At 36.5% G+C, this 27,004-nt stretch overlaps 1 protein-coding gene across 1 annotated transcript in view; it reads left to right on the plus strand.

The window, feature by feature from the left end:
- The first annotated feature begins 4,126 nt into the window (after nucleotides 1–4,126).
- Nucleotides 4,127–27,004, plus strand: part of TENT2 (terminal nucleotidyltransferase 2) — a 44,455-nt gene continuing 21,577 nt past the window's right edge. Inside the window, exons 1-11 of the mRNA XM_058823271.1 lie at nucleotides 4,127–4,241; nucleotides 5,784–5,975; nucleotides 6,593–6,730; nucleotides 7,959–8,214; nucleotides 9,177–9,291; nucleotides 9,413–9,504; nucleotides 10,270–10,336; nucleotides 15,382–15,451; nucleotides 17,995–18,071; nucleotides 21,241–21,369; nucleotides 23,474–23,517. Of these exons, the coding sequence (XP_058679254.1) occupies nucleotides 5,821–5,975; nucleotides 6,593–6,730; nucleotides 7,959–8,214; nucleotides 9,177–9,291; nucleotides 9,413–9,504; nucleotides 10,270–10,336; nucleotides 15,382–15,451; nucleotides 17,995–18,071; nucleotides 21,241–21,369; nucleotides 23,474–23,517 (1,143 nt within the window). The 5' untranslated portion in view covers nucleotides 4,127–4,241; nucleotides 5,784–5,820. The remainder of the gene's footprint in view (nucleotides 4,242–5,783; nucleotides 5,976–6,592; nucleotides 6,731–7,958; nucleotides 8,215–9,176; nucleotides 9,292–9,412; nucleotides 9,505–10,269; nucleotides 10,337–15,381; nucleotides 15,452–17,994; nucleotides 18,072–21,240; nucleotides 21,370–23,473; nucleotides 23,518–27,004) is intronic.

Genomic DNA, 27,004 nt, shown 5'->3' on the forward strand with positions numbered 1-27,004 from the left:
GGAATTCACACATTTAACTGACATGTTTGAAAAGTTACCTCACATTTTCATGTGAGGCATTTCATGTGAGGCCTATGATATTAACTACATCTAATAAATCCTGTACTGTATATTATGTGATACCTATATGCATATAAAATTAGCACACTGTATGTAATAAATACTTTAAAAGCACTGAAAAAAATCATATAAGGGCATTCATAAGCATCACTGAATCTGGCTGAAGGTTGAACATCAGAGCAAGAATGTTGCACAGTGGGGAAAAATACTGCATTTGTGTAATTAATTATTAATTTTTCATTCAGTATTTACTTGCTAAACTTTCAAATCTTACTTTACATGCCTTTATACCCTTTTAATACTGTTTTCTAATGGACATCTAATTTATGTTCTTTGTATTATTATTAAAATCTTGTATTGTTTTCCTGGGGAAAGCTGCTTTTTCCCTGGAACATAAAATTTGTTTTAAACCTTACTGTCTGGCTTGGCTTCAATCCCAGAATATCCTGATTTCTAAATGAAATTTAAAGCATTGCATATGGGTATCATGACTAAGAAGCTTCAATCTTCACAGTGGATCCTGCACTGTATTAATCCCTGTTATACCATTTATTTCATTGTAGCTACATTTTTTATTTTAATATATTTGCTATGTTTGGTCTCAGTACCAAATATGAAAAAAGGATACTTAGAATGAAGCTCGGTGTTGATACAAGTTTCATTATTTCTGACCTGGTCCCAGACACTAGCAACATCATAAATGATCACATAATACAGGTGGTTTTGAAACTAAAAAACAAAAAAAGTTTCAAGTAAGTTAAATAAGTAAGTAGGGGCAGAGTATATAAATACATGTTTTTCATCACTGTTAATGAGTGCAGTAGTATAGGTGCCCTTTAATAAGGCTGTTTGCTATGGTAAAGCACATTCTAACCACACACCTGTCCAAACTCCCATAGGCCTTCTGAGGTACCAAGAGGCAAAAAAAAGTCTGTAGACTTTTCAAAGATTAAACAAAGGTTTCCATAGAGGAATTGACTTTTGTTTTTCATTTTTTCCCTCTTGAGCTACTGACAATTGAGATGCTTTGATCAAACTTTCCATCACTATTTACCTTCAGAGACTAACTAGCTGGAGCACTTCAGCTCCAAAAGCTTGAGAAAATTGCAACAAAAGCACTAAATAAGGATTTTTATGTTGCATAATAGTTTTCATTCTATGACAGAGATTGCAGATGGCTCATTAGAGATCTCTTTGTCAATTACTTCTGGAAACCACTCTCTTTCCTGCATATCAGAACTAAGTATAGTTTGTAGTTTATAGAGGCTGACTTTAGACTCTGCTTCTATTACAGATCACAAATTTCCTCCATTGATCGCTCAGTTTCGTGGCTGTCGTTCAAATAAATTAGTTTTACAAACAGTTCTTTTACAATAAATATACCATTTTTATTCTAATGCAAGCATCTTTTGAGGCAGGAACACAAGACTAGTCCTACAGCCATTCTGTTTGGGGGAATCTGTTGGAATCACTAGTGCATGTTCCCCAGTTCTTTATTGTATAGTTGTTCAGTTGAGTATCTGTAGACCAGCAGTCTGATTCCTGACTAAAACTAGAAGTAAGGCTTTACATGTCTTTTCTAACAGAAGAATATCTGTAAACTGTCTGAGATCAGAGTCAGGGTCAGGAAGAAAGACAGCACACATTGAAAAAATAGAACAGCTCTCAGCACATCAAAGCACAGAGATTTGTCTCAGAAGGCTGTTGGCAATTTGTAAAATGTCAGGTTATTTCAGGTGCCTCACTGAAATGTGCAGCTAGGTTGACAAGTGAATGCAGGCAAGACATGGGGAAAAATCCTTGAGTTAACAGTCTGTGCCAAAAAAAAAAAAAGGTTATTTAGTATCTCAATTAATGCAACACAAAATCAGGGTGCCTTATGCCAAGGAGCAGAGGAAAGGAAACCAGGAAAATACATAGCAACACAAGTTACTTCAATCAGTAAAGGCATTCCTAAATATTTTTAAAATTTTTTTCCTTTCTCTTTTTCATTTTTGCTGTATAAAAAGATGTTGATTTTTAACACCCTGCTCTAAACACTGCTGCTGAGTATATTGATTATGTTAGGTTAGATTTATCACAGACTCCATGGCAAATGTGACAAACCTAGGAGGAGCACGACATGTTTTGGTTAAGGGCTAGATTATGATGACAAAAGCAGTCAAATGATCCGGAGAACGCCATTTGAATGCGGCAGGTGGAGAACTGCAGCTATAAGGAGTTGTATCGCAGACTTCTAACAGTTAAGACACAACATTTCTGTCTTGAGCAGGAAGTAGAAAGTTAAGTCTTGATTCCAAACAAACAACACAGAAAGATTGTCATTGTTTAATCCCGTCTCACAACCAGCACTACACAGCCACTTCCTCACTTCTCCACTAGCAGGATCTGTGACAGAATCAGAAGGGTGAAAGTTAGAAAACATGGCTTGAGATACAGACAGTTTAATAGAAAAAGCAAAAGCTGTGCATGCAAGCATAGCAAAATAAGGAATTTATTCGCTGCTCCCCATGGACAGGCAGGTGTTCAGCCAGGACAGCTGGACTCCATCACAAGTCATGGTTACTCAGGAAGACAAACAGTATAATTCCAAATGCCCCCTCTTCTTCCTTGTTCCTCCCAGTTTATATACTGGGCATGATGTCACATGGTCTGGAATATCCCTTTGGTCATTTTGGGTCACTGTCCAGCTGTGTCTCATCCCATGCTCCCAAGCAGCCCTAGTCCGCTCACCAGAATAAAAATTTCTTACGGGAAATTTCTTTGTGGATGAGCTTTGCTTTACATCTTCATTCAAAGTATGCCACTAGATTTGTCTCTAAATAAATGCAATGCTAATCACAAACAGATCCTTATACGAAGATCCCATGTCATAGCCAAGAAAATAAAGTCGTCTCACAGCCCAAACTTTCCCTTGCTTGTCCATCTGCACTTCACTAGGCCCCAGTGTTTTGTCACTTTCTTATCTGTTAAGCCTTTCTCTGAGTAGCCAGAACCTTAAACCTTAGCAACTCCAGCTGTGGCCTGCTCTCATCTGAGCAAGCCCTCAGGTAGGAATTTTGAAGCTGAGCAAGCTTTCAACTTACCCCTTTCCTCTCAGACACGGGAGCTTCAACAGTGTGTCTATGCAAGCATAAAACTCACTGTTTCAGTACCTGCTCATGCCAAGAGCTCACTTATGTTAAGTGTAATCTTCAAGAAGGAATCACATTAAAGAGGACATTGACGTGCTGGAGTGTGTCCAGTGAAGGGCAACAAGGCTGGTGAAAGGACTAGAAAATGTGTCATATGAGGAACAGCTGAGGGAGCTGGGTTTGTTTAGTCTTAAGAAGAGTAGGCTCAGGGGGCACCTTATTCCTGAAAGGAAGGTGCCAGGTGGGAGCTGTTCTCTCCTGCGATGCCTGCAGGACTAGAGGAAATGTCCTTAAATTGAACCAGGGAACAGTACAATTACGTATTAATTATTTTTTCTCTATTACTAGGGTGGTTAAGCATTGGAATAGATTGCCTAAGGATGTAATTGAGTCACTTTGAGATGTCCTTGAGGTGTTTGGATATGGTGCTGGGTGATAGTTTAGTAGTTTAGGGATTAGTTGGTAGTGCTGGATGGACGGTTGATGGACTGCAGGTATCTTAAAAGTCTCTTCCAACATTGATGTTTCCATGATTCTATGATTTCGCTTCTGACATTCTTCAGGGAGCAAGCATTTCAATATGTTTGTGACTCCAGATTAATCCTAGCATGCCTATAATCCACGTTGCCCAAATCCTAGTATTTAGCCAAATATAATAGTTTGTGCACACTTCTGAACAGTAGCTCAGTAATAGTCCGCCAGTAATTGTAGAAAGCAAACCAGCTGCACTGTGGTGTCCCTCTCGGGCCCGGCCGGACCGGGTGCCAGAGATGCGCTCCGACTCTCGCCGCCGCCTCCCACCCGTCCCTCACGGTGCCGCCCCGCACATGCGTCCCGCCGCGCCGCTAGGGGGCGTGCGCGCCGGGAGGAGGCCGCGAAGTGGCGCAGGAACTGACGGAGCGAGCGCTTCCTGCCGCATCCCGGCCCTTCCTGCCGCGTGCCGGCCCTTCCTGCGGCGTCTCTGCATCCGAGGGACGGGACGGTGCTCGGCTGCGAGAACTGCTCTCCGCTGCTAGCCCGCCCCGCCTGCCTCCGCTCAGGCCCTACGTGAGTGTTCTGTGGGGGTCCCGCGTGGACGCGGCAGGAAGCGGCGTCGGGGTGCCGGGCTCTGGCCCCAGGGGTGGCGGCGGGCCCGGACACCTCTCCCGGCATGGGGCTGGGGGCTGGCGGGTTTCTGTGCGCACGGACTTACCTGCGCGGTTCACTCATGGGGCTCTGTGGGAAATACCTGCTTGTTTGGAAACGCTGCCCAAAGGGACAAAGGTAACTGGACTGCAAGTTACGAAGCTTGTTTAGGAGAGCCTGGCAATTCCTGGAGACGTAACCCGTGCTGGCGGTCACGGTAAAGGTCGTTGTCGCTGTTGTGAGAAAGCGGTGTTGCTGCATTGTTTTGAGTTGGGGAAGGTAACTCCTCTATTGCTTGTCTTCTTGGTGTTTACAGTTTCAAAGGCTAAACTGAACATGTGTTTCTTCTGTGCCTAACTCTTGAATTCTCGTTCATCGTTCTGATACTAGCTAATTGTATCCCTAAACTGCTTATTTCTATGGTGTGCTGTGGAGAGTGCCTGGTCTGCTCAGAGAGGAATGGGGCATGTTAACAATTGTTCTGTCTGCTAGAAATGGAAAGGTTTGGACAGCAGATACTCATCCAGACTAAATGTCAAGTGACTTACTTGTTATGCAACATGATGTAATTTCTTCAGCAGAACTGAAAGTGAACATCCAAATAGTAACTTCCATAATGCATACTGCTTCCCTTCACCCACCCCATCAGATGGGAAAAAAAAGAAAGGAACAACTCTAATAGTTTTCTCTTAGTGCTAGTGCAGCAAGAGCTAGTGCAGGTTTTTACTATTCACTAGTGTGGATTGTTATCACAGGAAATAAGGAGCAAAGCCAAACCCAACCATATAAACTCTTCATTATTAATTTTCTTATGCTTTGTCCTAATGCTGTCAACAGTGGCTGTCAGAATTATCTGGGAAGTTGTACCAGAATCAGTTTTGAGTTGAAAAGATAGTAAACCTATCTTTTTCTATGACAGAGTCTCTTCAGTAAAATAGTACTACATATGTATGATAAAGCATGATTAGATTAGTTGCAATTGATGTTATCATTTGTCTGCTTTTTTACGTTGTGTTGTGAAAATCACATAACTTGTAGTTCATGATTAGCTGAATCTTCATGCGCTTATGATGTACTCAAGGATTTCTTTCCATATATTGTGAACCTGTTTCAAATATGAAACAAATTCCACAGTTGCATGGTACTTTTCCCTGAGATGAAAACTGTTACATCTTGTGACATGTAATTTTTTTTTTTTTAATTAAACTAAAAATTGAGGGGATCATATAAAAATTCACTTTTAAACATAAATAAAGTAAGCAATAACTGGAGAGTGTGCAGCATTTTTGTTTAGTGTCTTATAATGACAGTAAATCCTGTGATCACCATTCTCTTCAGCAATTCCTGGAAGTATATTCTAGCTTACTTGAATTTTTAAACCAAGAGCTTAAAAGGTAACTGATATTTCTTTTTGCTTAATTTCAATTTCTTTTCTTCTTTTTTTTTTTTTTTTCTTTTTTTTAGATAAAAGGATACATGTTCACTTCAAGTAGAAAGGAGCATGTTCCCAAATTCTTCCAACTTGGGTCGTCCACCCTTTCCTCCAAAATATCAACAACAGAGTACTTTCTTCACTAAACTTCCTCTAAATATGCCTCCTACTCTTATGTCTCACCAGCAAATTGTCATTCCTCCGTTTCATCTTCACAGTGGAGTGTAAGTACAGTAAGGTTTGGTAGAAGGGGTTGGGTCTGAAAGAAATATTTCTCTTTGTGGAGGATAGTTTTCACTGTTTGTAACATTGAACTGCCCTGAACTTCACAAAATGTTAAGATGTCATGCATATAAAAAAGAGCTGTATAATTTCTCTTATGGACCTGCAAATCTATATGCTTGCCTGCGATGCATAATGCATGAGATGTAATGGCACTGATTAGAGTTGTTAATCCACAGCTCAGTTTTGAAGATCTTCAATTGTATTTGTTTATTAAGGAGAGCAGGGAGGAGATGAGAAGAGGAGGAAATGTTTATTCTTGGGTTTGTATTTGAAGACACTGTAGTGTTGTTTAGGCTTTTGAATTTAAAAGTTCCTTATGTGAATTTGTTTGCTTACCCCTTCTTACACATATGCTGTCAAGAGTGAACATTTCCTGTTTTTAATGAAGTACATATTATAAACTCAAATATATCTTCATGTTGAATAGAAAAGAAAGATGTATTCCTTCTAAAAAATACCCAAGTGACAGGACTTATAGAATTTAGTATTCAGTTAACAACTACCAATCCATGAAAAGTATCTTGGTTATCTTATGAATGACTGTTTTGGACTGTAGTCTTTCTAGAGCTCTTTTGAGTGGGAATGTTGAAACTACTCCAGCTACTACTCCAGCTGTTACATTGCAACCAGTGACTTACGGAAGTGTTAGTCCAGTGTCTACACCAGATGCCCTGACATCATTTCAAGGAAGAAAGTAAGTTCTTTTACATATGTGACCAATATTGGTTGTAATGTACCCATTGTGAAACTCTTCTGGTATCAATTTCTTAGGCAGTTTGAGTTATGTTAGAATACTGAATACTTTTTTCTTTTTGATGGAAACAGGCCATGTATTGGCACTTTAAAGCATTGTACCTGTTTGAGAATCTTAGTACTCAGAAGTGGCTTCCTGTACCTAGTTTTCTCTTCCACCATCTGTAGCCTTGCAGAAGTGATTTATTCTAATACTGCAGTGAATTGTGGTCTGTGTGGGTTTGACTTTAAGCTGCTTTGTGTCTATGAATGTTCTTTTATTGTTAATTTGTCAAGTTAAAAATAAGAGTGCACCCTCAATGTTTTATGGGAATTGTCATGTTTTCTTGATAACGCATTACATGTTTTTCCTAATTTTCTTAACTATGTGATATATTATTTTTCAAACACAAGGTGTTAAATTCAAGCATGTGTAAGTTCTTTTTTTTAAAGAGGATTTTATGGAAAACTAGTTTTTGTAGGTTGTTTTTTTTTTTTATTAACTTGAATTTACATTACTACCTTTGTTATTTTAGTTACCACAGAAAGGGAAATTTTACATAAATGTAGGGTTTAATTATCTTTTAATGCTTTAGAAAAAGCCAGTTCTCTTTATTTGTTCAGGTATACTAGTCGATACATGTTTCTAGTAATTGTCGGAATCAGCTGGAAGGAGGTTCTCTGTAGTGTGTCTTCAGTACTATCTCCTGAATGCTATTTCACTACCAAATCTAACATGAAAAAATAAGCACAGTCAAATATAAGCTATTAAGTTATAGCTGACTACGTAATTATCCCATGGACTAAGGAAGCTCCTGGTTTTATGCTGCATGCATTTTTTCCTCTTGAGCAGTCTGTTCTATGACAAGCTATGCTATGTTGGGAGATTTGTAGTCAGCTTAAACAAACTTGTCATTTGGGTTTCAGTTGGTTAAGTGCAGACGCTTGCCTTAAAGAATTGCATCAATCCAGTTCTCGGGTTGCTTTATTTCTCCTTTTTTATGTTCTCTTTTCCCATTCCAGGGTTGTTTCACATAGTACCTAGGATGGGCACACCTGTTCTGTAGCATACTTGGGCTTAGTGAAGTAGTTATGTCATTAAGTGTTAGTATTTGAACTTTGTAGAAACTGTCTTTTAATCATAAGTTGGAGCTTGTGAACTAGAGGAATTACGCAGTGTCTCTCTCTAGGAGACAAAGTCAACAGAGTGTTCCAGATGACGCCAAAAGGCAGCGGATTCATTCACATGATTCTGATACAGCTGTAGTTAACCAAGCAGTGCCTTTGCCAAAAGAACGTAGACGCTCCTTCCCAGCATCAGTTTCAGTTCAGTCTCCAGTGGTGCATGCGAGTGGCTCACCAAGTTTAATTGGATGTGTCCCTCCTTTGCAAGATACTTTGTTTCCAGATCCTACAGAAACCAGGCTCCCTGTTGCCAAGGACGAGGTAATGGCTTTCTCTGCCTGTGCTTTCTTCTGTCTTTTGAGTATGAGGTGATTTTGAGAATCTAGAGGTACTGTAGGAGACCACAAACATTTCTACCAGTGTTTTTGACAGTATCATGGGATATTTATTGATAAGCTGCCATTAGAAGGAGTATCAATAAGTGTGGCTGCCATTGTTGTTCTGTATCACCTCCTTGTCTGTGCTTGGGCTTGAAGCATTTATATGGTGGCAGGGGAAGTCAGGGTACTGTTTCTTTGTAAAACCCCACTGTAGTTATATGAGAGAAGCCCATTCTGAATAGATGCAGTATTTGGCCTGTAAAGATGTTTGCTCCCTCTTTTCAAGAAAATATAAAAGTTACTGCCATAGCTGTTCTGGAATATAGAAGAGAATGGAATGGAGTTTAGAACTGCTTCTTGTTCTGCACACACATGACAGAAGGGTTTTGGGTTTTTTAGTGTAAATATGCCTGTTGATTATAGAATATAACAATGTGGGAAAGGAAAACAGTCAGTACCTCCTTCCAACAAAGATCTGACTTCTTAATAAGTTTATATGGGATAAAAAAGAAAGCTAATTTAAATCAGGTTTTTTAATGATATATTTGTCCCCCTTACTGGTAGGCAAACTGTTGACATTGAAGTCAGAAGCAAATGTCTTAAGTCATTCATTACTTATTCCCTGAAATACTGCATATACTGATGATGCAAAAATTATTTTCTCTGGTTTGCTATTTTATAACAAATGGAACAAATTTCAATTTAAAAACTTAGCAGAAATGTTTTAAAGGAACTATTAATTGTGAATTCAAATGCAGTAAAACTCTAGACAGTGGAGTTGGTGAAATGGTGCTGAGTTTTGCATTAAAAAAACCCAACCTTCTGTGTTTCATGTAATTGCGTCTGTGACAAGAAAGAATGTTCACTTAGCTGTGTCTTTACTTTTTGTATGTGTGTGTTCAGTTAAGTAAACAGATTTTGGAGTTGTTTCAAGCATGTCGACAACAGGCCATTGATTTGGACAGAAAAGAGCTTTGCAGAACAGAACTCCAGAGAGAAATTCAGCTAATTTTTCCACGTATGTTTTGAATCTAATTACTTTATATCAGTTTGCATGTTCTTCAAGTTTGTGATTCTTCCTTCCTCTCAAACTGTAATATGTCACATCATGTATATTTTTTGTTACTCTTCTATTACAGAGAGCAGACTTTTTTTGGTTGGGTCCTCACTAAATGGATTTGGCACTCGTACTAGTGATGGTGATTTGTGCCTGGTGATTAAAGAAGAGCCAGTAAGTAATTTAAAACATACGTAGTTAAAACAACGTCTGGTTTTATGTATGTGCTGTTAAAAGGCTGGATCCCAAAATGACAAAATGGTAAAATCTTTTTGATTTAATAACATAGTTTTGCACTCATAATAGCCACAAACTTTGAGCCCATTAATGTGCAGATAAGAATTAAACCCTTATTAAACAAAATTAAACAAAACCTATTTTTAAAGCTTTACCTTCAATTCGTAAGTGCAAAAATACAGGAAAAGGGAAGCAGAATGCCTAGAATGATGAAGAAAACTATTTAGAGAACTCTTTTAGGTGCAGAAACAATTTCTAATAAGTAAAGGGGTTTTTTATTTCCCATTTTAGTGATCAGTCATAAAAATTTATTTAGTTTCTTAAACATTTTTTGTGAGAAAAAATGTTATGAGTAGAAATTAGGTAAACAGAAAGGATATCTGAAAGAAATTTAAGTAGACCATAATCTTGAAAGAATTTAAGCATAATTTAAAGGGAAAAAGAGGGCATTTTTGTGTAAATGGGCTAGGTTTTCATCTAGGTCTGTGATTTTTGAATGTCTGTTAATCACTTTGCATATTATGGGTTGTTCTGTCTGGCATTTACTGTTATAAATGTGTCTGTAGGCTGTGGAATGTGTTAGTGTACTTGTTCATGTATTATTCTGAGAACAAATTTCATTTTAAAACCAAAGCATGCTTACTTTGAATATTTAAATAAGAGATACCAAAATTTTTCATTAATTTTAATACCACATTTCAGGTGAATCAGAAGACTGAAGCAAGACGGATACTCAGCTTAGTCCAAAAACTCTTCAGTACTAAACTTTGTAAGTTACCATCTAAAGTGAGGTAGTAAGATATTTGGCAGTTCTGGAAGAAGTGTTGGTGCTCAGTTGTAACTAATGTATGTAATTGCATCTTGTCTAGGTTCTCATCTGGGTTCTTTCTGGGAAACCTCTGTTAGTGAACTCTTGCTAATATCTTAGATTGCAGTGTCTTCCTGGGAAAAATACTCCTAAGAATTTGTTAAATAAGATGTCACTCACAGTAGACTGTGTAGAATTGATTTTTTTCTTTTGAGAAGTAATTAACTTATGTGCCTAATGAAGAAAGTAATAAATGTTGACAGTACCAGCACATACAGATAAAACATACCAATTCATAGTTTCTTTAGCTCGTTGTTTAGACTCTCTTCAGATTAAGAATTCACATGGGTAGATCTTGACTTAAATGTGAAAGCCTTTTACTCCAAAGAGGCTTTTGTATCTTCCTTTGAATTATAAAATACTCTAACATTTACTGGTATCAATGACTTTATCTTGCTTCCCAGAATTGTGGTATATCTTTGATGCTAGTCCTTATAGTGATGTTTTGAACAGTCCTGCAGTGCTAAAAGGAACAAACCATAAGTTTAAATGCAGACTTGAAAATTTCTTCATTGGGAAGCATGCATGCATGCACGGATTTTAACAGCTCCCTTGGAAAAATTACTTGATACATCTATTGCTGAATAGGTATCTGATATTTAATGCTTATTACTACTGATTAATGACATTTGCGTAAGTCTGAAAATTAATCTGGGTTTGTCTGTGGTGCTCTCTCTGTCTATGGTGCAGTGCTTTCTGATAGTACAGTGATAACATAGGTGTGATTTCAGGGTTCAAGAAGCTTCTAAATGAGCAGTCTTTTTCAAGAGCTCTTGTTCTGAGACAAAGGCTTAGACAAAATCAGGTTTGTTTACCTGTATTGGAAGGTATGATAGCCATGTGCAAGTGATCCCCAAGTGATTTGTGCCTTTGCCCATTTTTGATTTTGTAATTCTCTGATACCTTGCAAGTGCATTTGGTCAGCTTGATTTAATCAAAATATTCTATGGAAGGTAAGACAGTACAAAGCACTGCTGAGATTACCACTCCTGTCAGGCTCCCTTAGTTGTGGTAGTTCTCTTACATCATCTCTTCAGAATCTTAACATCACTATGGCATTAATTCCTATTTGTAGCAGTCTGTCCTGTGTCTGTGTGTGGATGTAATGTGAATAGAACTAACAGACAAAGGTTGGTTAAAAATGTTCAAAACCAAAAGGCTTTGGCACATGATTAGATTTAGCTAATTTACAAGCTATAGCTGAGTTATGCCAAGGTTAAGTTGTTCTGGAACAGGAGGTGTCCTGGTTTCAGGTGAGATAGTTAATTTCTTCTTAGTATCTGATGCAGTGCTGTGGTTTGGATTTAATATGAGAATAATGTTGGTAACACACTGAAGTTTTACTTGTTCTCGGTAGTGCTTACTATAAATCAAGGAGAGCCTGTCTACCTAAAATGTATGAAGCTGCTTCTGGTAATTATTTTCAAATTTTTGCTGCCCTGTTAGCATGTATGATACTGCCCTATAATTTTAAGCTAATACCTCTCTGGCAATATTGGTTAAGTATTTCTTTCTTTCTTTTGTAGAAGAGAGACTGCAGCATGTTCTTAAACAAGTGTGTGAGCACTCATAAAACTTACTGTTGCTTCACAGGAGAGAATGGAAATAAACATGGTGTGGGCCAAACATTAAAGCTAGAAAAGCGTGTGTCAAGATATAAGAGAAACAACAACAGGGAGCAAATATAAAATGCTATTTAGAATAAGTTTTGCTCTGTTTTTTTGGAAGAGTTGAAGGACAAAAAGAAATAAGGAAGCTGGCATAGGTAAAGTTTTAGATTTTTTTTTAACCTTTTTCCAGATCACTTTGGTTCAGCAACTTGGGAGAAGTTTTTTCTATCTGTGCCTCTTACAACATCTCCTTTTTTGTTCTTGCTGTCTGCAGTGCTCCTGTGCATTTCAATGTAAGGACAGTAAAAGTGTGATTCTGTGCTTATTTCACCTTAATTTTATGATGGATAAATGAGGAAGTATTCCAAGTGCAAATTAGATCAGTCCCTTTCACAATTTGTTTTGTTTTCAGAACTTGAAGTGCCATGTCTTTTATCCTTCATATGGAGTTAAATGTGATTATTAGATTAGGAGGTTTGGGAAGTGGATTCAAAATTTGTATAAACTCTAGCTTGTTTCAGGTTTGTAAAAGGTAACAAGTCTGAGCAAGGAGTTTTAGTCCATCAAATTCTAAGTCTTATAGCAGAGGCTTTTCTGTATTGTCATTCTGCATCTTGAATACCACCTGAAATAAAATGTCTTCTGGTTTTGAATAGTCTAATAACAGAGAAAAGTGGGAAAAAGCTTCTGATATTTTATTCATTGTTTTTGTGTATATCTAAACCACTGAGAGTTAATGTCAGACTGATTCCCCACTTCAGATTCATCTATGTGGGATTCATTTGAAGAACACCATAATAGTATTAGGTTTACAAGTATTTACTATCTGCATAAATAGCCAAGAGCTCATTTTCCCTTAGATTTACAAAGAGGTAAAGTAGCACTGAGACTAGGGTATCAGAGTGGAATCTGCCTAATGGTGGTCTAGTGGGAATGTGTAACAGCTGGGGCAAGCAAAGGAGTTTGAACTCAGTTGAATGCCTTTGAAGAACTGTGCAGATCATGGAGTGAATTCCAGAAAGTCAGCAGTTACTTCATCCTGTGGTGGGTTGTACCTTCCTAGATTCTTCATTAATGTGGATTCTGACTTCTGTGTTTCTCCTTCTGTGGTATAACCAAATCGATAAGAGTAGGCTTTGTGCCCAGGATGTCAAAGATCTTTTTGGCATATGCCAGGTTTGGGATTAATATTCTGTTCAATTGCTTGATCTTTCATTATGTAAAAGAAGAGAGGGAATTAAGCTCTTCAGTCTGAAATTCTGCATGAATAAGTTATATATGAAGCAATGCTTAGTCTTCTTTGAAGCCACTTAGCTTCTTTTTTGCTGAGCTGAAGTGGTGTTCATGACCTTTCCATAGACATGCCTAAAACTGTGGAGCAGCTCCACAGATTTCTTTTCATGTATTTTAGTGTAGTATCTCTGGTCATAGCTTTCGTGATCACATAGTCATTTTACTAAGGCTCTTACTCCATCCTCAAGAATTCCACACCCCGTATTTGTGACTGTTTCTTCCCCTGTATATATGTGTAAGGTACAATATAGATTCTGCTAACAGCATCATTGGTCTGAGCCAAGAAAGAGAATACTGGCAGGAAGTTACTGCTTCTAGCTTCTTCTTACCTCTTCTGTCTTCTTCCTCGGTTTCTACCACCCTGTGAAACAGATTGGGATTATGTTTTGGGATGTATCTTTTTTTTCTTAGCCAGCTAATTTGACACAAGCATCCATCAGGTGTAGGGAGGCATTTGCAGACAAGAATGTGTTTGGAAGTGTGTTGTCCCTAGAATGAGTTCAGTTAACCTCTGAAGAGCTTTAGGAAGGGTCAAAGTGAGGAAAGTTGAATTGGTGTGGCATACAGGTAGACGTCTAACATTGCCTACCATGTGTTAGTACATTGGGAATCTTTGTCATAAATTTGTTAGTGAATAGAGAGGAGACAGAGAGCTCTGCATGCTTTAGACTCTTGCTTTAAAAATATTCTGCGATGCTGGAGGACAGATGCCTGGATGTGTCAGAAGGTGCAGCTAGAAAGAGAGGATGCTTGTGTTAATTTAGCAGACAGTGAGGATGAATTGAATTCGTTCATTTAAGATTCTCTCTTTAACATCAGTAAATTAGTAAGATTGTCTTTTATTCTGTGTGCCAGTCTGTGTGTTGCTTAGGTTTGTGTGATGCATTAAAATCCAGATAAAAGATTGCCTCAGGTCAAATCTGTCTGAACATGCATATCCACAAAACAGTTTCAGAAAGTCTCAAAAAAAGATTTGTTTTAATTGAGTATTGCACAGATTTTGTTCCACCAAATCTGAATTTATCATCCAAAAGCAATGGAGATTATGCTGGCTGTTCAGCTGATAGAAGTACCTTGTTGTTTTTTCTGGAGGGAAAGAAAAAATCATTTTATTCAAGGTTATTTTTTTGTCTGTATTACTTGTACTGTGCATGCTTATTTATGCTAATCTGAGGTTAATTTATAAAAACAATGGGAAAATATATGATGTTGGATGTGGACAAATTCAAGTGGTCCTAGATTTGGCAACAGAAGTAATTACTAAAATCACAGCTTTTGACCAAATTCATACCATACAACCTACAGGCTCTACCTTTCTTTCTTCTTTATTGCTTTCTTGGTCACAATATTCATTCAGGATTATAGGAAACTATTGAATATAGACTGAGGTGTCACGAAATCTAGGGAATTCATGACAGTATGGCTGATGCAATAGCTTTGGGGAGCTGCATGTGGAGGGTGCATTTGGTAGCATACTGTGTAGGTAATCATCTGATAATCATCAATGTGGATTTATTGCATGTCCTATCACTATTAAAACATAAGGCAGATAAAGCTTACCCCATTTTTGATAGAAAGTGTTTTCATGTTTTCAGTAGAATTTCTTGGTATGTTGTTTATAATTCAAATGAACAGTTTTCAGAACAAGTTTTGAGCCTATCATTAGCCCATCCTGGTTGGATATGTTCCTTCTCCTTTATTTTTGTATCTTAATTATAACAATTCAGGATTTGTATTACAAGTACTGCTCCATGAAAGCATTGTAGTACTACATTCCTTATGTTAAAATTTCTGGAATATATTTCCCTCAGTCTTCATGTTCTATTTACTTCTTCTCTAATGTTTAGTGTGGGGGGTGTTCCACCTGCTTACATAGGTTGTTTTTTTGCTACAGTTGCTAAATGTTACTTAGTTTTGTACAACCCTGCTAAATTTAATAAGCTGCTATTTGCGATAGATCAGTCGATTAGATTCTATTACAGGGTCTTCCGTTAAGATCTGCATCTTGCATGAAACTTAATTGCATATTTTCCTCCCTTTCAGCAAGTTACATTGAGCGACCTCAGCTGATCAGAGCAAAAGTGCCAATAGTGAAATTCAGGGATAAAGTCAGGCAAGTATTCTCTTCAGCCTAATCTTTTAAACTTTGACATGGGAAAGCATTCTATATGTGCACTGCCCTTACAAGTAGTCCCACCATTTTATGTGTTTATTTGTGTGGTGCTGTAAGTTGTTATGACAAGTTTGTAGAGCTAGCATGCAGTGGCAGTCAGCTTATTGCCTTGATGGTCTGAATCACCTCCTATGGTTGAGATACTGTTTAGTTCCTGTGATGTGAATTAGAAGCAGTGTATCACATATTTCTGGTGGATTATTTGTACATAGTGGACTCCAAGTTAACAAATAGTTTGACAGAAAAACAGTGGTAGGAAGAAAACTGTTGTGAAATATAATTTTGCTTGCTGTGCAGACATAAATGTTGAGCTGTACAAAGAACACTGAAACAAACTAGTTTGTGGTGATATTTTCTTGTATTCATTGTATATTCATTATGAAGACATGAGAATAATTTAGTGCATTGCACTAGGACAGATAATGATGCCTTTCTTATTGTGTGTGATTAAAGTGACAGGAAAAAGTCATGCAAACACTGAAATGTGTTGACAATCTGAGTAATGTTAATTGGCTTAGTTTTGTAATGCTGATATTTATCAGTTTCCTATAGTGACATAGTTTCATCCTTCTTTGTAAATTGGACTTTGAACAATGTAGCTCTCTTAACCTGTCTATACAGTTTTCAAATTTTGTAACCCTGTCTCTGTCTTTTAAGAACAAATAAGCATGCTTCTCTGGCCTCTCCCTATGAAAGCATATCACAACATGTTTCTATCACGGTATAACTTTATCATGGCTAGGTTCCTGCCCTGATAAAGCTAAATCTTTCATGTTTACAGTTTGAACTAAACTATATCACCAGTTTAAGCTTTTGTTTCTTCTGAGATTATACACACTTGTTAGAGTTTTCACTTTACACTTTTTTCTTCATTTACACCCAGTCCCATATTTACTTGAGTGTAATTGCCTACCTTCTTTTAAAAATTGTAATGTTTTTTACTTTCTCTTCTAACAGTAAAGAAGGTTGTTTCTTTCATGCTTCCTGGAAGTATGGTACTTGTCAAGCTAAAATTTGGGTTATTTGGATTAGCTACATATAGCAATGGTAGTTTTCATACATAAATGAAATTATACATTCCTGGTCCAAATATTGAATGAGTTATGGGATTATAGCAAGAATATTTTTTCCCCAATTTAAATTGAGAAAATAAAGTTTTTTAAAAAGAGACCTTTAGTATGGAACAGATAGAAGTGATTGTGTGAGGAGACTGAAGTCTGTTTGTAAGCACCGATTTCAAAAAATAAGTCATGATAATTGTATACCTTACAGATAGGATTTATAGAACTCTTTATTTTCCACTAAATCAAAGTGTGATCTTCTCAGACAAGAAGCAGCACATTATATTTTTGCAGAGTAAACAGCAATATTGTTCGCCATCTGATTTTCCATCTTCCACATTGCTTTTGTGGAAGAGGAGTGACAGTGAATGTCATCATTTTGGGTTGGGATTTTTTTTTGTTGTAGTTCATTTTTGTTTTGTTTTCTGTCTTTACAATTATCTTACTCTTACATAACCTGTCACCACCATGTTTTGTCTTTTCATTTAAGCATTTGTCTCTTTCTAGTCTTTTAGCAGTCTCTTGTCTTTTGTAGACTAAGATGTACAAAAAATGCATATGCATGCATTTTTTCACAGAGGTCTTGAAAAATTGATTGGCTATCCTGTGCATAGGGCACTAGGCCTGTCTATGCCAAAATTGAAACTAAACATTACAAGCTTCCTGTGAGAGGAGTTAGGAGTTTTTTTCATATGCTGGGGGAAGGTGGTTGAATTTGATGGGTGTTATCTCTGTATCTGGAGATGAACATTCTAATGTGTTACCAATAACTGAAATATGTATGTATTTCATATATAACTGAAAATGGCTGTTTCCCCTTACTTTGATTCAGTGAATGAGGAAGCATTCAGTTAGTATTTATTCTCTTTTATAACCTTTAAACTTGAGGGTTTATAGTGCTGTAAAAATAAGAGAAGATCAACTGCACTTAAAGACCTGCCATATTTTTTTTGGTAGTATTTCCCAGGAAATTATTCTAATGCTGGTTCTGCTTCCCGACAAGCCTTTGATCTTACCTTCTGACCTCTTCCAGTTCTCTTTCTCAGTTCATCCTAAACTAATACCCCAGAGAATCCTTCCTGGTATCAAAAGTTTTCTGTAATAAATAATGTATTGCAAGTGTAGGTGGAGAAAGATTTGATAAAAAATTAGAAAAGACATCCTAAGTTTCCTAAAGTCTTAAATTTATATCTACATGTATTCTTCATTTAAAACAACAATAACATCTTTATAACAAAGGAGTTCAAGTCTTTAAGAGGCTTAGGTGCTATAAACAAAACTAAATCACGGCATTTAAAACTCTGAAGACCGTTTCTATGGCTTTATATTAAAATTACTTTTCTCTATATCTGTCATAAAGTAGGTAGTAAACAATCAGAAATTAAATACCATGATGCTTCATTTTTTTTTTCTCCCTAATAGCAATGTGGATTTCGACTTGAATGTAAACAATGTGATAGGTATAAGAAATACATTCCTTCTGAGAAGCTATGCATTCAGTAAGTTTTTATTGTATTTTCTTATTTCTTTAAACTTTGCTTTTAGAGTTTGTATTTTGATATTGATATTTTATGAAAATTTAATAATTACTATATATATAATTACCTATTTAGCTACATTAAGTGGCTTTAAGATAAGTCCTTCTTGCTCATTGTAAATACATGGAGAAAACAGCTGTATGTTTTTAACTAAATATTATAATATTCAGAAGATAAAAAAGATTTTTCATATGCTGGTCCATATATCTACTACAAGGCCTACTTCAGGTATCCTGCAGATAATAAGATCATGATAATAATGGTTATCTAGTGGTATAATCTCCAGCTTCTTTTATTTCCTTACAGCCAATGGCAGTATGGATGGCTGATAGCAGCTATGTCTATTTGCTGTTGCAGAGTCTTTGCTTGGAAAATCCAAAATACTGCTTCAGTGTTTATACTAATCTCGAATCAAAATTGGTTTGTGTCTGCTCAGGAGTTTGCATTTTAGGGAGAGATTGTGAAACAGCCTTGTGAAAGGAAGGTAATAACAACAACGCTCTTAGTGGTAAACTAAGAGTTTCTTTCTTAGCATTGCAATGTCATTTGTCAGATAAGTACATAAAGAAGTGTGCCTCAGCCTTTTTCTTCTAGGCCATTTGCATTTATTCCTTTACCCTCTTCTTCAGTTCTTGCATAAAGGAATTTCTATTTAGGGTAGGCAGTTACCAATAGAAGCTGCCTTCACTAGTTGTTACTAACATTTCAGTCAAACTAGTTTGTGTTCCATATTCATGTTACTAGGAGAGTCTACAACTTGTCCTGGATCAGTTGGTTAACTGTAATTCCTTCATATGTTCAAGAAAGTCTAGGGCTGGGAAAGGATTTGCTTCCAAATACTAAAAATATTAGGAAGTAATCATTGAGCAGTCACTTCACGAAGTCTAATGTTGATATACTTGTTTGTAGCTTCTGTCACAGATTGTTTTTTGTCAGAAAATCACTGCAGGGCAGACAAGTCCAGATGGGAAAAGAGCGGTGGAAGCAGTCCTAGTATCGCACCTTCTCTTCTGTTCTGCTGTAGTGCTCACTTTTATAAGGCCAGCAAAGTTAACTTCATCTTTCCTGGTGAAGGCAAATAATATTTCTTGAGGTCAAAGAGTGAGTTAATAGCAAAGGGAGACCTGTGATTGAAAACATTGTCTTCTCAATGTTCTGGACCTTCCTAAATATCATACCGCATATACCTTGTCTGTCTTGTCTTCCTTAGACCAGAAAACTCACGTGACATAGGGCACACAAAACTTAATGGAAGCTTTTATCAGACTGTCTCCGTACTTTTTGTAAGTCATATGAGCAGGGATAGATAGCCTTATATGTATTATCCTGCTCACTTAAATGTGTAGTTGAAGGTCCATGTGTAGTTTAAGGTCTTCAACCTGAATAGGGGAAAAAATTATCAAATTACCTTTAATGTGGAAGATGTATTTGTCTGTTTTCCATTGGAACAAATTAGACGCTCAGGCAAACAAGGGACTATCTTAGTGAACATGATAAAAAAGCTAAAACTCAAAAAATTTCTGTGGATGCTCTTCTGTCTCTTTTGAAGTTAACTCTTCAGTGTGGGTGCATGAGTGCTCTAGAAAAATCAAGGATGATAAAGGCAGGCTGACACAAAACATCCACAGAAAATGTAGGTAGATTAGGCAGAGCTAGAAGGCAAAGTCTATGCTGTTGTTACCAGGAGTTTGTTGAAGGGGGCATGTCTGTGATTAATCAGCAGTTTTTGCTAGATATTTTTCAGATAGTGGAGGCTGGACTTTTTAGCTTTGTGCAAATAATATTACTGAGCATTTTCTTGAGAGGTAGCTTGTACTGAACCATCAGACAAAGTTTGCTGCCATATTGTACACTTACTTTGTCATGTACTAGTTACATGCACCAGCAGACAGAATTTAATATCTCAAAATGAGGTCAACTAAAAAAGATCTTTTCTGCTGTGACACAAAATAGCGATGTTTGAAACTGGAACCTATTTGCATTTTTCTCTCATGGAAAAATTCTATTCCAATTAATGCATCTTCATGTGGTATCGCTACAGTACTTTTTTGGCATCTCATAATTGGTGTACTAAGTTATATTTTTTGTTTAACCACTGGTGAGCAATGTCCGAAATAAGGTGATTGGTGTTAAGGAGTTTGGTTGTTTCCAAAAGGTGTTCCAGATGTAGTAGTACATAAATTCTGAGAAGAGTACCAGTTACGTCAGCATGTGTTCTGAGCCACTCTAAATATGTTGTGAGAAAATCATGCTTGATAGTTTTACAGAATAACAGAGAGTGCCCCAACTGATGCAGTTGTAGGATGTCTTTTGTCCTCATGTCCTGATAAGCAGAATACAAAATCTTAGTATGATGATGTCAGGTTAGAAAAAGCACTCCAGAATGTATAAGCTTTTTTTGATTATCTGCTTCTGCATACCTGCAAATAATAAACTATTCTGCAGAGTCCCAGGAGTTTGTGGTGGGTGGTGTTCAACTACATAGATTAATACTTCAATTAGAAGGTTATCTATATTTACCAGAAATTCAAAAGATCATACATGGCATATGGCTGTATATATGTTTTTCCTCATGAAATGCATATATATTAATTTAAAGACATATTGTATCTAACATGTCATCTGCATGAAAAGCTATTGAGGACAAGGCAAATTTAAAATTTATGTTGGTATACAGGGATTACTGCTGTCATGTATTCTGATGTAAACTTAAGAATCAGCTGTGTCCTCCAACTACAATAATTCTTTTCCCTGCCTTCAAAGTTTTTATAGCCTAAATTAAAAAATAACATAGGGTCTGTCCTGGCAGCAAATTTTTTCAGGGGAAATTGGTGCAATGAACTGGAGAGTCCTTAGAAGTAGAAAGATGCTTTGCAAATTTCCTAGTATACATCTCGTGGTGTGTCTGCGGATTTTACTATTCAAAAGGCTGTTTGCAAATGCAAGTACTATATTTTGATTTTTATAGGATGGATAGTAATTGGAGAATTCTGTAAGTAAATTCTATAAAATGCCTGCAGAATGTAACCTTAGAATAGAAAACTATCGTGTTGATCAAGTAAGAGCAAATGTTGATTAATTGCTATCTAGGTAAATGTACTTTTTTGAGATGTGTTTATTTTACTTGCAGTTGAGAATCGAGTTCGTCCATTAGTACTTGTTATTAAGAAGTGGGCAAGTTTTCATAAGATAAATGATGCCAGTCGTGGTACTTTAAGCAGCTATAGTCTTGTGTTGATGGTTTTGCACTATTTACAGAGTAAGTATTTTTTACATGTTTAAACTGTCCCTTTTAAGTTCATATTGATGTAGTTTTCCCTGTTGAATGAAGTAAAACAAGTATCTCCTACACAGAAATACTTTGAAGTAAAGTGAGTTTTACTCCATTTCTTTAGTGTTGCATTTGTCTTTAACAAGTGGACCTGCTCTTTGGAGACAGAATTACCACCTTTAAAGAGGTTTGGAAAAAAAATGTACCTGGAGGACACTGTGTAGCTATAAAATAAACTCAAGTACTACTTCACAAAAATGCATAAGTAGTCATCTGTAGTCTTCTCTGGCAGCCGCCACAGCTCTCTATGAAGGAGGAAAAAAAGTGTTCAAATAATCATTTTCATGCAAAGGTGTGATCAGTCAGCTGTCTTGGGAAGATCAGCAGTCCAGAAACCAAAGAGGAGCCTTCTACCTGTGCTTCCTCAGCCTTTTCTGTGGGGGAAAAAAAGCATGAAAAAAAAGACCCTGAGGTGTGGCCCTGCACACTGTACATGCATCTAAGCATCAGATTTTTAGGTTCTGATGTATTATTCATGCAGATTTTAAGCTTTTTTCTCCTGCTATATGCATGTGATGTTCCTGAAAATAGCCTGTGTCCTAGAATTTCTAATAGTATTTTTGTTGATACTGCGGAGAAAAAAAATAATACCTTTCTTTTGCACTAGTGTTCCTGCCTTTGCTAGGCAAATTTATTTTCTATAATTATTTCCATATTCGTATACTTATGTGGATGTCTTTGGACCCAAGTTTAGTGTGGCTTCAGTTTATTTTGTAGATACATCAGTATCTTGTACATGAGCTTTCTTCCAGATAATATGTCTAATTAACTTGAACAGTAAGAAAAGCAAACTCATAGGGCAAATGCTAGTGGTAAGTGGTAATTTTTCCCCTCCCGTCCATCCTCTTAGTAAAACTTACTAAAGCATACACACCTTGATTGTTTGCTCAGATTTTGTTGCCTTTTAATTTAGTGTGGTAGAGAACTGGAAAGTATCCAAGATGGTGCAGAAACATGAACACTCACAAACAAAAATGTTATTGAAGCAACTGTGGTAATTTTCTTAGCAGTCCTGATAATATGTTCTACTCTTTGAAGATACTCCAAGCACATTCTAAGAATTTTGCTATTCTGATTCTTAGACCCTATGGAAAAAGGATTCTGTGACATCTCTTCGCCTGTAAGACCTTATAAAAGAGTGAACTAAGTCCCGAGTTCAAGACCAAGAGTTTGTTATTTTCCATAGTGAATATTGTAGACCAATTTCTTAAACCATGCTGAAGACATGATGTTAAAGCCTTAGTTTGAGGAGTGCTCTGACAGTTCTATAGCTGCTTGAGTAGGATGTAATTACTTTGGGATTTTGAGTCATCTATAGGACCACCTAATCTGAGTGATTTTTTTTTAATGTATCTAATTTATATAGTTCTATAGATGCACTCTCAATCCATGGTTTTCATAAAAGTAACCAATATTTAGATAATTTTGTGTTTGTTAGTATTGTTAATGACGGCATGATCTTCATAACATATTTGCCGTTTAGCAGACCAGCTAATACTATTAGGCTGTATTTGTGTATTTTGTGGGAATTTTGCTGGCAATGCCTACTAAGTGTGTTCAGCATTTTTAATAGGTTACATTGGGAGACTCATTATGTAATACTTGGCAGCTGAAAAACGCATTCTTCTGCAGTAACTGTAGAATTGTATTAGATGTAAGGAAAAAAGATGATTGAAGCTCTAATTTTTCATTTAGAGAATCTAGATGATTTTCCCATAGCTATGAATTCTGAATATGAACTTCAGAAATAAAGCTATACCCAGCTGTTATAGAACTTTTCATGCCTTTTACATATAGTAGTATCTTGGTAAGACCTTTCATTAGCTGAATAAAAGTCCTATTGTACTGTACAGTACTAAATATAGTAATAGAAATGTTTGCCAAATAACTTATTTTATGAAATGCATGAAAGTAAAGTTATTGTTAAATTTTATAAGATAGAATTTCAGTGCAACTCTTTGGTGTAGTTGATATGCTATTGCTTCCATGTGAATTACATGAATCACAGCAATTTTGACCTTTTTTTTTATAGCCTTACCTGAACCCATCCTTCCATCCCTCCAAAAAAATTATCCAGTAAGTGTTTCTTATGGATTTACTATATCATATATGTGTGTGACCCTGCTTATCTAAATATATGAATTCTTAACTATCTCTAATTGGATTAAGTTGAATTAACAGTTCTAGTAGATCAGGTCATTGATATTCCAGACCTAGGTGTGAAAAAGATTATTTGCTACTTTTGATAATTTCTTTAATGAAAATTGTTATGTATGGGAAGATCTGACACACAGTTAGAAGAAAGTGCTAATGAAAACCACTGACCGAGTTCTCTTTATGCTGGCCTAGAAGTATTCCTGTGTCAGCTGTAACTTTCTGGTTCCTGTATCTTAATGTGTTTAGTGCCTTTTCATTCAGCTCTGTTGCTTCAGAATTCCATACCTTCCTACAGCTCTTGAGTTGCCTGATATTTCCATGTGCAGAAAGTGAGTGATACATGGTTTACTAAGGAAACTTGAGACATCACAACATTTGACTTCAATCCAAAAAGAAAGCACTTTTTTGGAACTTTGCTATTGTAGTCAGGTCATACTTTGTTCATTTGTGGAGAGGTCGATGAATCAGTATGCTTTGGTCCCTCCAGAATTAGGAGTGTTATAGTGAGATTTAATCTAAGAAAAATTATTTAGAAGAAAAAACTGCCCTCCTAAATATATACCTGTGCACAGAAGTGCTGTTGCTGAATAATTCTATGCTGTAATTTATTTACAAATAAATGCTCAAACGGGAAATATTTAGTGGTGCTGAACATCAGGGAGAAAATACTGTGGTGTTGGCCATTTTGGGTAATTGAGATAATTGAGATGCAAAAGAAAGCATTGGGCAATAATTCACTGCAGTTCTATTTATGCATTGTAAATCTGCATAAGGGGTACCTGTGCTATATTTTTATGGTCTTTATCTTTTCCTGTCATTTTTTATGGTATTCTATACCGTCTAGTTTCTTCATTGGGAGTGCTGAAGAGCTTTTGAAACTATCTTTCTCTTCTTGTATCCTTAGCTTTATCTGATAGGTTTTTGAATTGCTAGATTTGCTAATTACATTTCCTTAAAGTTTTTGTGCTGTAGTGTTCTAAGTTTTGTGTAGCATGTTATTTAGAGAAAAGTGTTTAGAACTGGCAACTTTTGACTCTTCTGTATTTATAATGCAGATATTTATATTTGTTGTGTTCGAACTTTGTGGAGACCTTCAGAATACTGTACAAGTATTTATGCTTTCAGTCATTAAAGCAAATGTAGATGGTATCTTAAGCTAAAAAATCTAATTAATCTAAATGCAAAGTTTTATCTTGTGTTGTGTGAAAATGGTAAATTACTTGCAGGTGAGCACTGCTGTAAGAACTGCATTTTTGCCCTTTTGATATAGATTATCCTTGGTTTTGTTGTTCTTATATTTGGAGAATGGATGAAATATGCTAGAATTGCTAACAAGATTAGAAGAATATTTTATGCATGCTTACTGCAAACCAAATTGCAAGTATGTTTTTGTTCTACTGTCTCCATTAGGAGTATAATTAAATGTTTAAAAATTATGAAACTTGAAATTTCTGAATACTGATATTTCAGAGGAATTTAAAGTGAAAAATGCAGTAAAATAATTTTAGTCTCGTGGTTTGCAGTAATAATTAAAGAGCACAGGCAAATTTCAGTGTCAAAAGAAACCATATATTTTTCTTATGATTGTAGCTGGTCAGAGTTGTGTCTGTATACAAAAACTATACAAACATACTGCATCTTCCCTATGTACATCTATCCACAATTTTTCAAAATCAAATCAATTGTTTGGTACTGTATAGGAGAGACATGCTTACATTGGGGAGGAAACAAAAGACAGATTCTGTGCCTCAGTGAATCCCTGCTACAAATGTGAAGGGTGAGAAGTCGTGGAAAGCCACCAGATTTGCCCACTTTTGCATTCTATTGTCGTGGGGGAGTTTCCAGCTGGCACCAAGCTGATGTGTTTTGCAGCCACTAGTTTAAAGGGAGTATCAGACCACATCAAAGGCAGGGTTGTATTCTGGGGCTTCCCATGCCCCCTAGCCAGGTAAGGTAGATGACAATAGCCCACCAAGTGCATTCATCAGTTTTGAAGTCTGTATAGTATGTGCTTCCATGTCAGTACTTCACGGATAATCTCTAGAGAACCTGTGGTGGATTAAACCATTGTGGCTGGTGAATGTGGCTGTCACTGGCACTCACAAGGAAACTTGTGCCTGACTCACCACTGTTTCAAGACGTCTGGTGTTTTAATTGAAGTCAAGATGAAATTGGGTTTCCATGAGTACTCTGAATGGTGAACTTCAAGGACTCTAGCATGAGCACATTTTTGTTTCTGCTGCTTCAGCTTCATGTCATGTCTTGCAAAGGGTGGGGCAGAAGGTAGGATGGTCTTTAACGTGAGAGTCAGCCCTTGGAAAGACGCAGTTAGCTTCACACTGAGTTGCACTTTTAAAAGATTTAAATATGAGTTAGGTACTTGCTTATAGGACTGGGGAAAAGAATATTTTAAGTGTGTTAAGACATTATGCTGATGTAACTATTAAATTTTTTTGAACAAAGGATCTTCTACATTCAGAGTTAAACTCACTATACATCAAAATACTCAAATATAAATCTTACTTTGATATACACTTTTGTTCCTCTCCGGTGTGTAAGGTGGAATGAGTTTACTTAAAAGCATTATGTAGCTTGAACATGAAGCATGTTGCTGAATACTGGTATTTCTTGAGAAATCAGCCAATCAAAGTAAAAATTAGAGATCCAGCAAAAAAAGCAAAAAACTTTCAGGTCTCTCTTCTGTGATATCTTAAAATAATGGAGAGCTCATTTGTATTTGTTGCTCAGTCAGATCCTGAATCTAATTTCTGTCTCTTAAGACAGCTTGAGGCAAAGACACAGTAAGCGAAATAGGGACTAGTTTTTAACAGAAGCTGAATCTTTTGCCTTCTAGAGCAAGTTAAGGAAAGAAAATGTACTTCCAAGGGTGCTTTGTAATTACATTTTTTAGCAACCTCACTTATGTGCAGAATCTGTAAGCCGTTCCTTATTTTATTTGTGTAGTTATTCCCTGAGTCCCTCTAGTGGGAAGGAAAATACTGTTATCCTTGTTTTACAGCAGGTAGATGGAGATGAGTTGAAGCTAGGGGATCATCATGGGTTGTCTGTGGCAAAGCAGAAAAAAATCTAGGTATCCCTTAGCTGGTCTGACCTCTTGTTCACTGGACATAGAGTGATTCCTTTGTTAAGAAATGACTTTAAATTACATTGTTGGTAATTGAATTATTGAATAATGGTATATCTTGACAGAAGCCATCACTAAATATTGCCAATTTTAAGTAGCAATTAATTTGGTTTTACGTGTAGAACTTTCTAATATGGTAATAGCAACTTAAATAACAAATTTTATGTATTTCAGAAAGGTGAAACACTTGGTTTTGCCTTCTCTGTGGGGTAATCAGCAGCCCACAATGCACAAAAAATAAACCTACCAACAGTATCACAA

This window comes from Ammospiza caudacuta, chromosome Z (genome assembly GCF_027887145.1).
Source record: "Ammospiza caudacuta isolate bAmmCau1 chromosome Z, bAmmCau1.pri, whole genome shotgun sequence".
Classification (NCBI taxonomy): Eukaryota; Metazoa; Chordata; class Aves; order Passeriformes; family Passerellidae; genus Ammospiza; species Ammospiza caudacuta.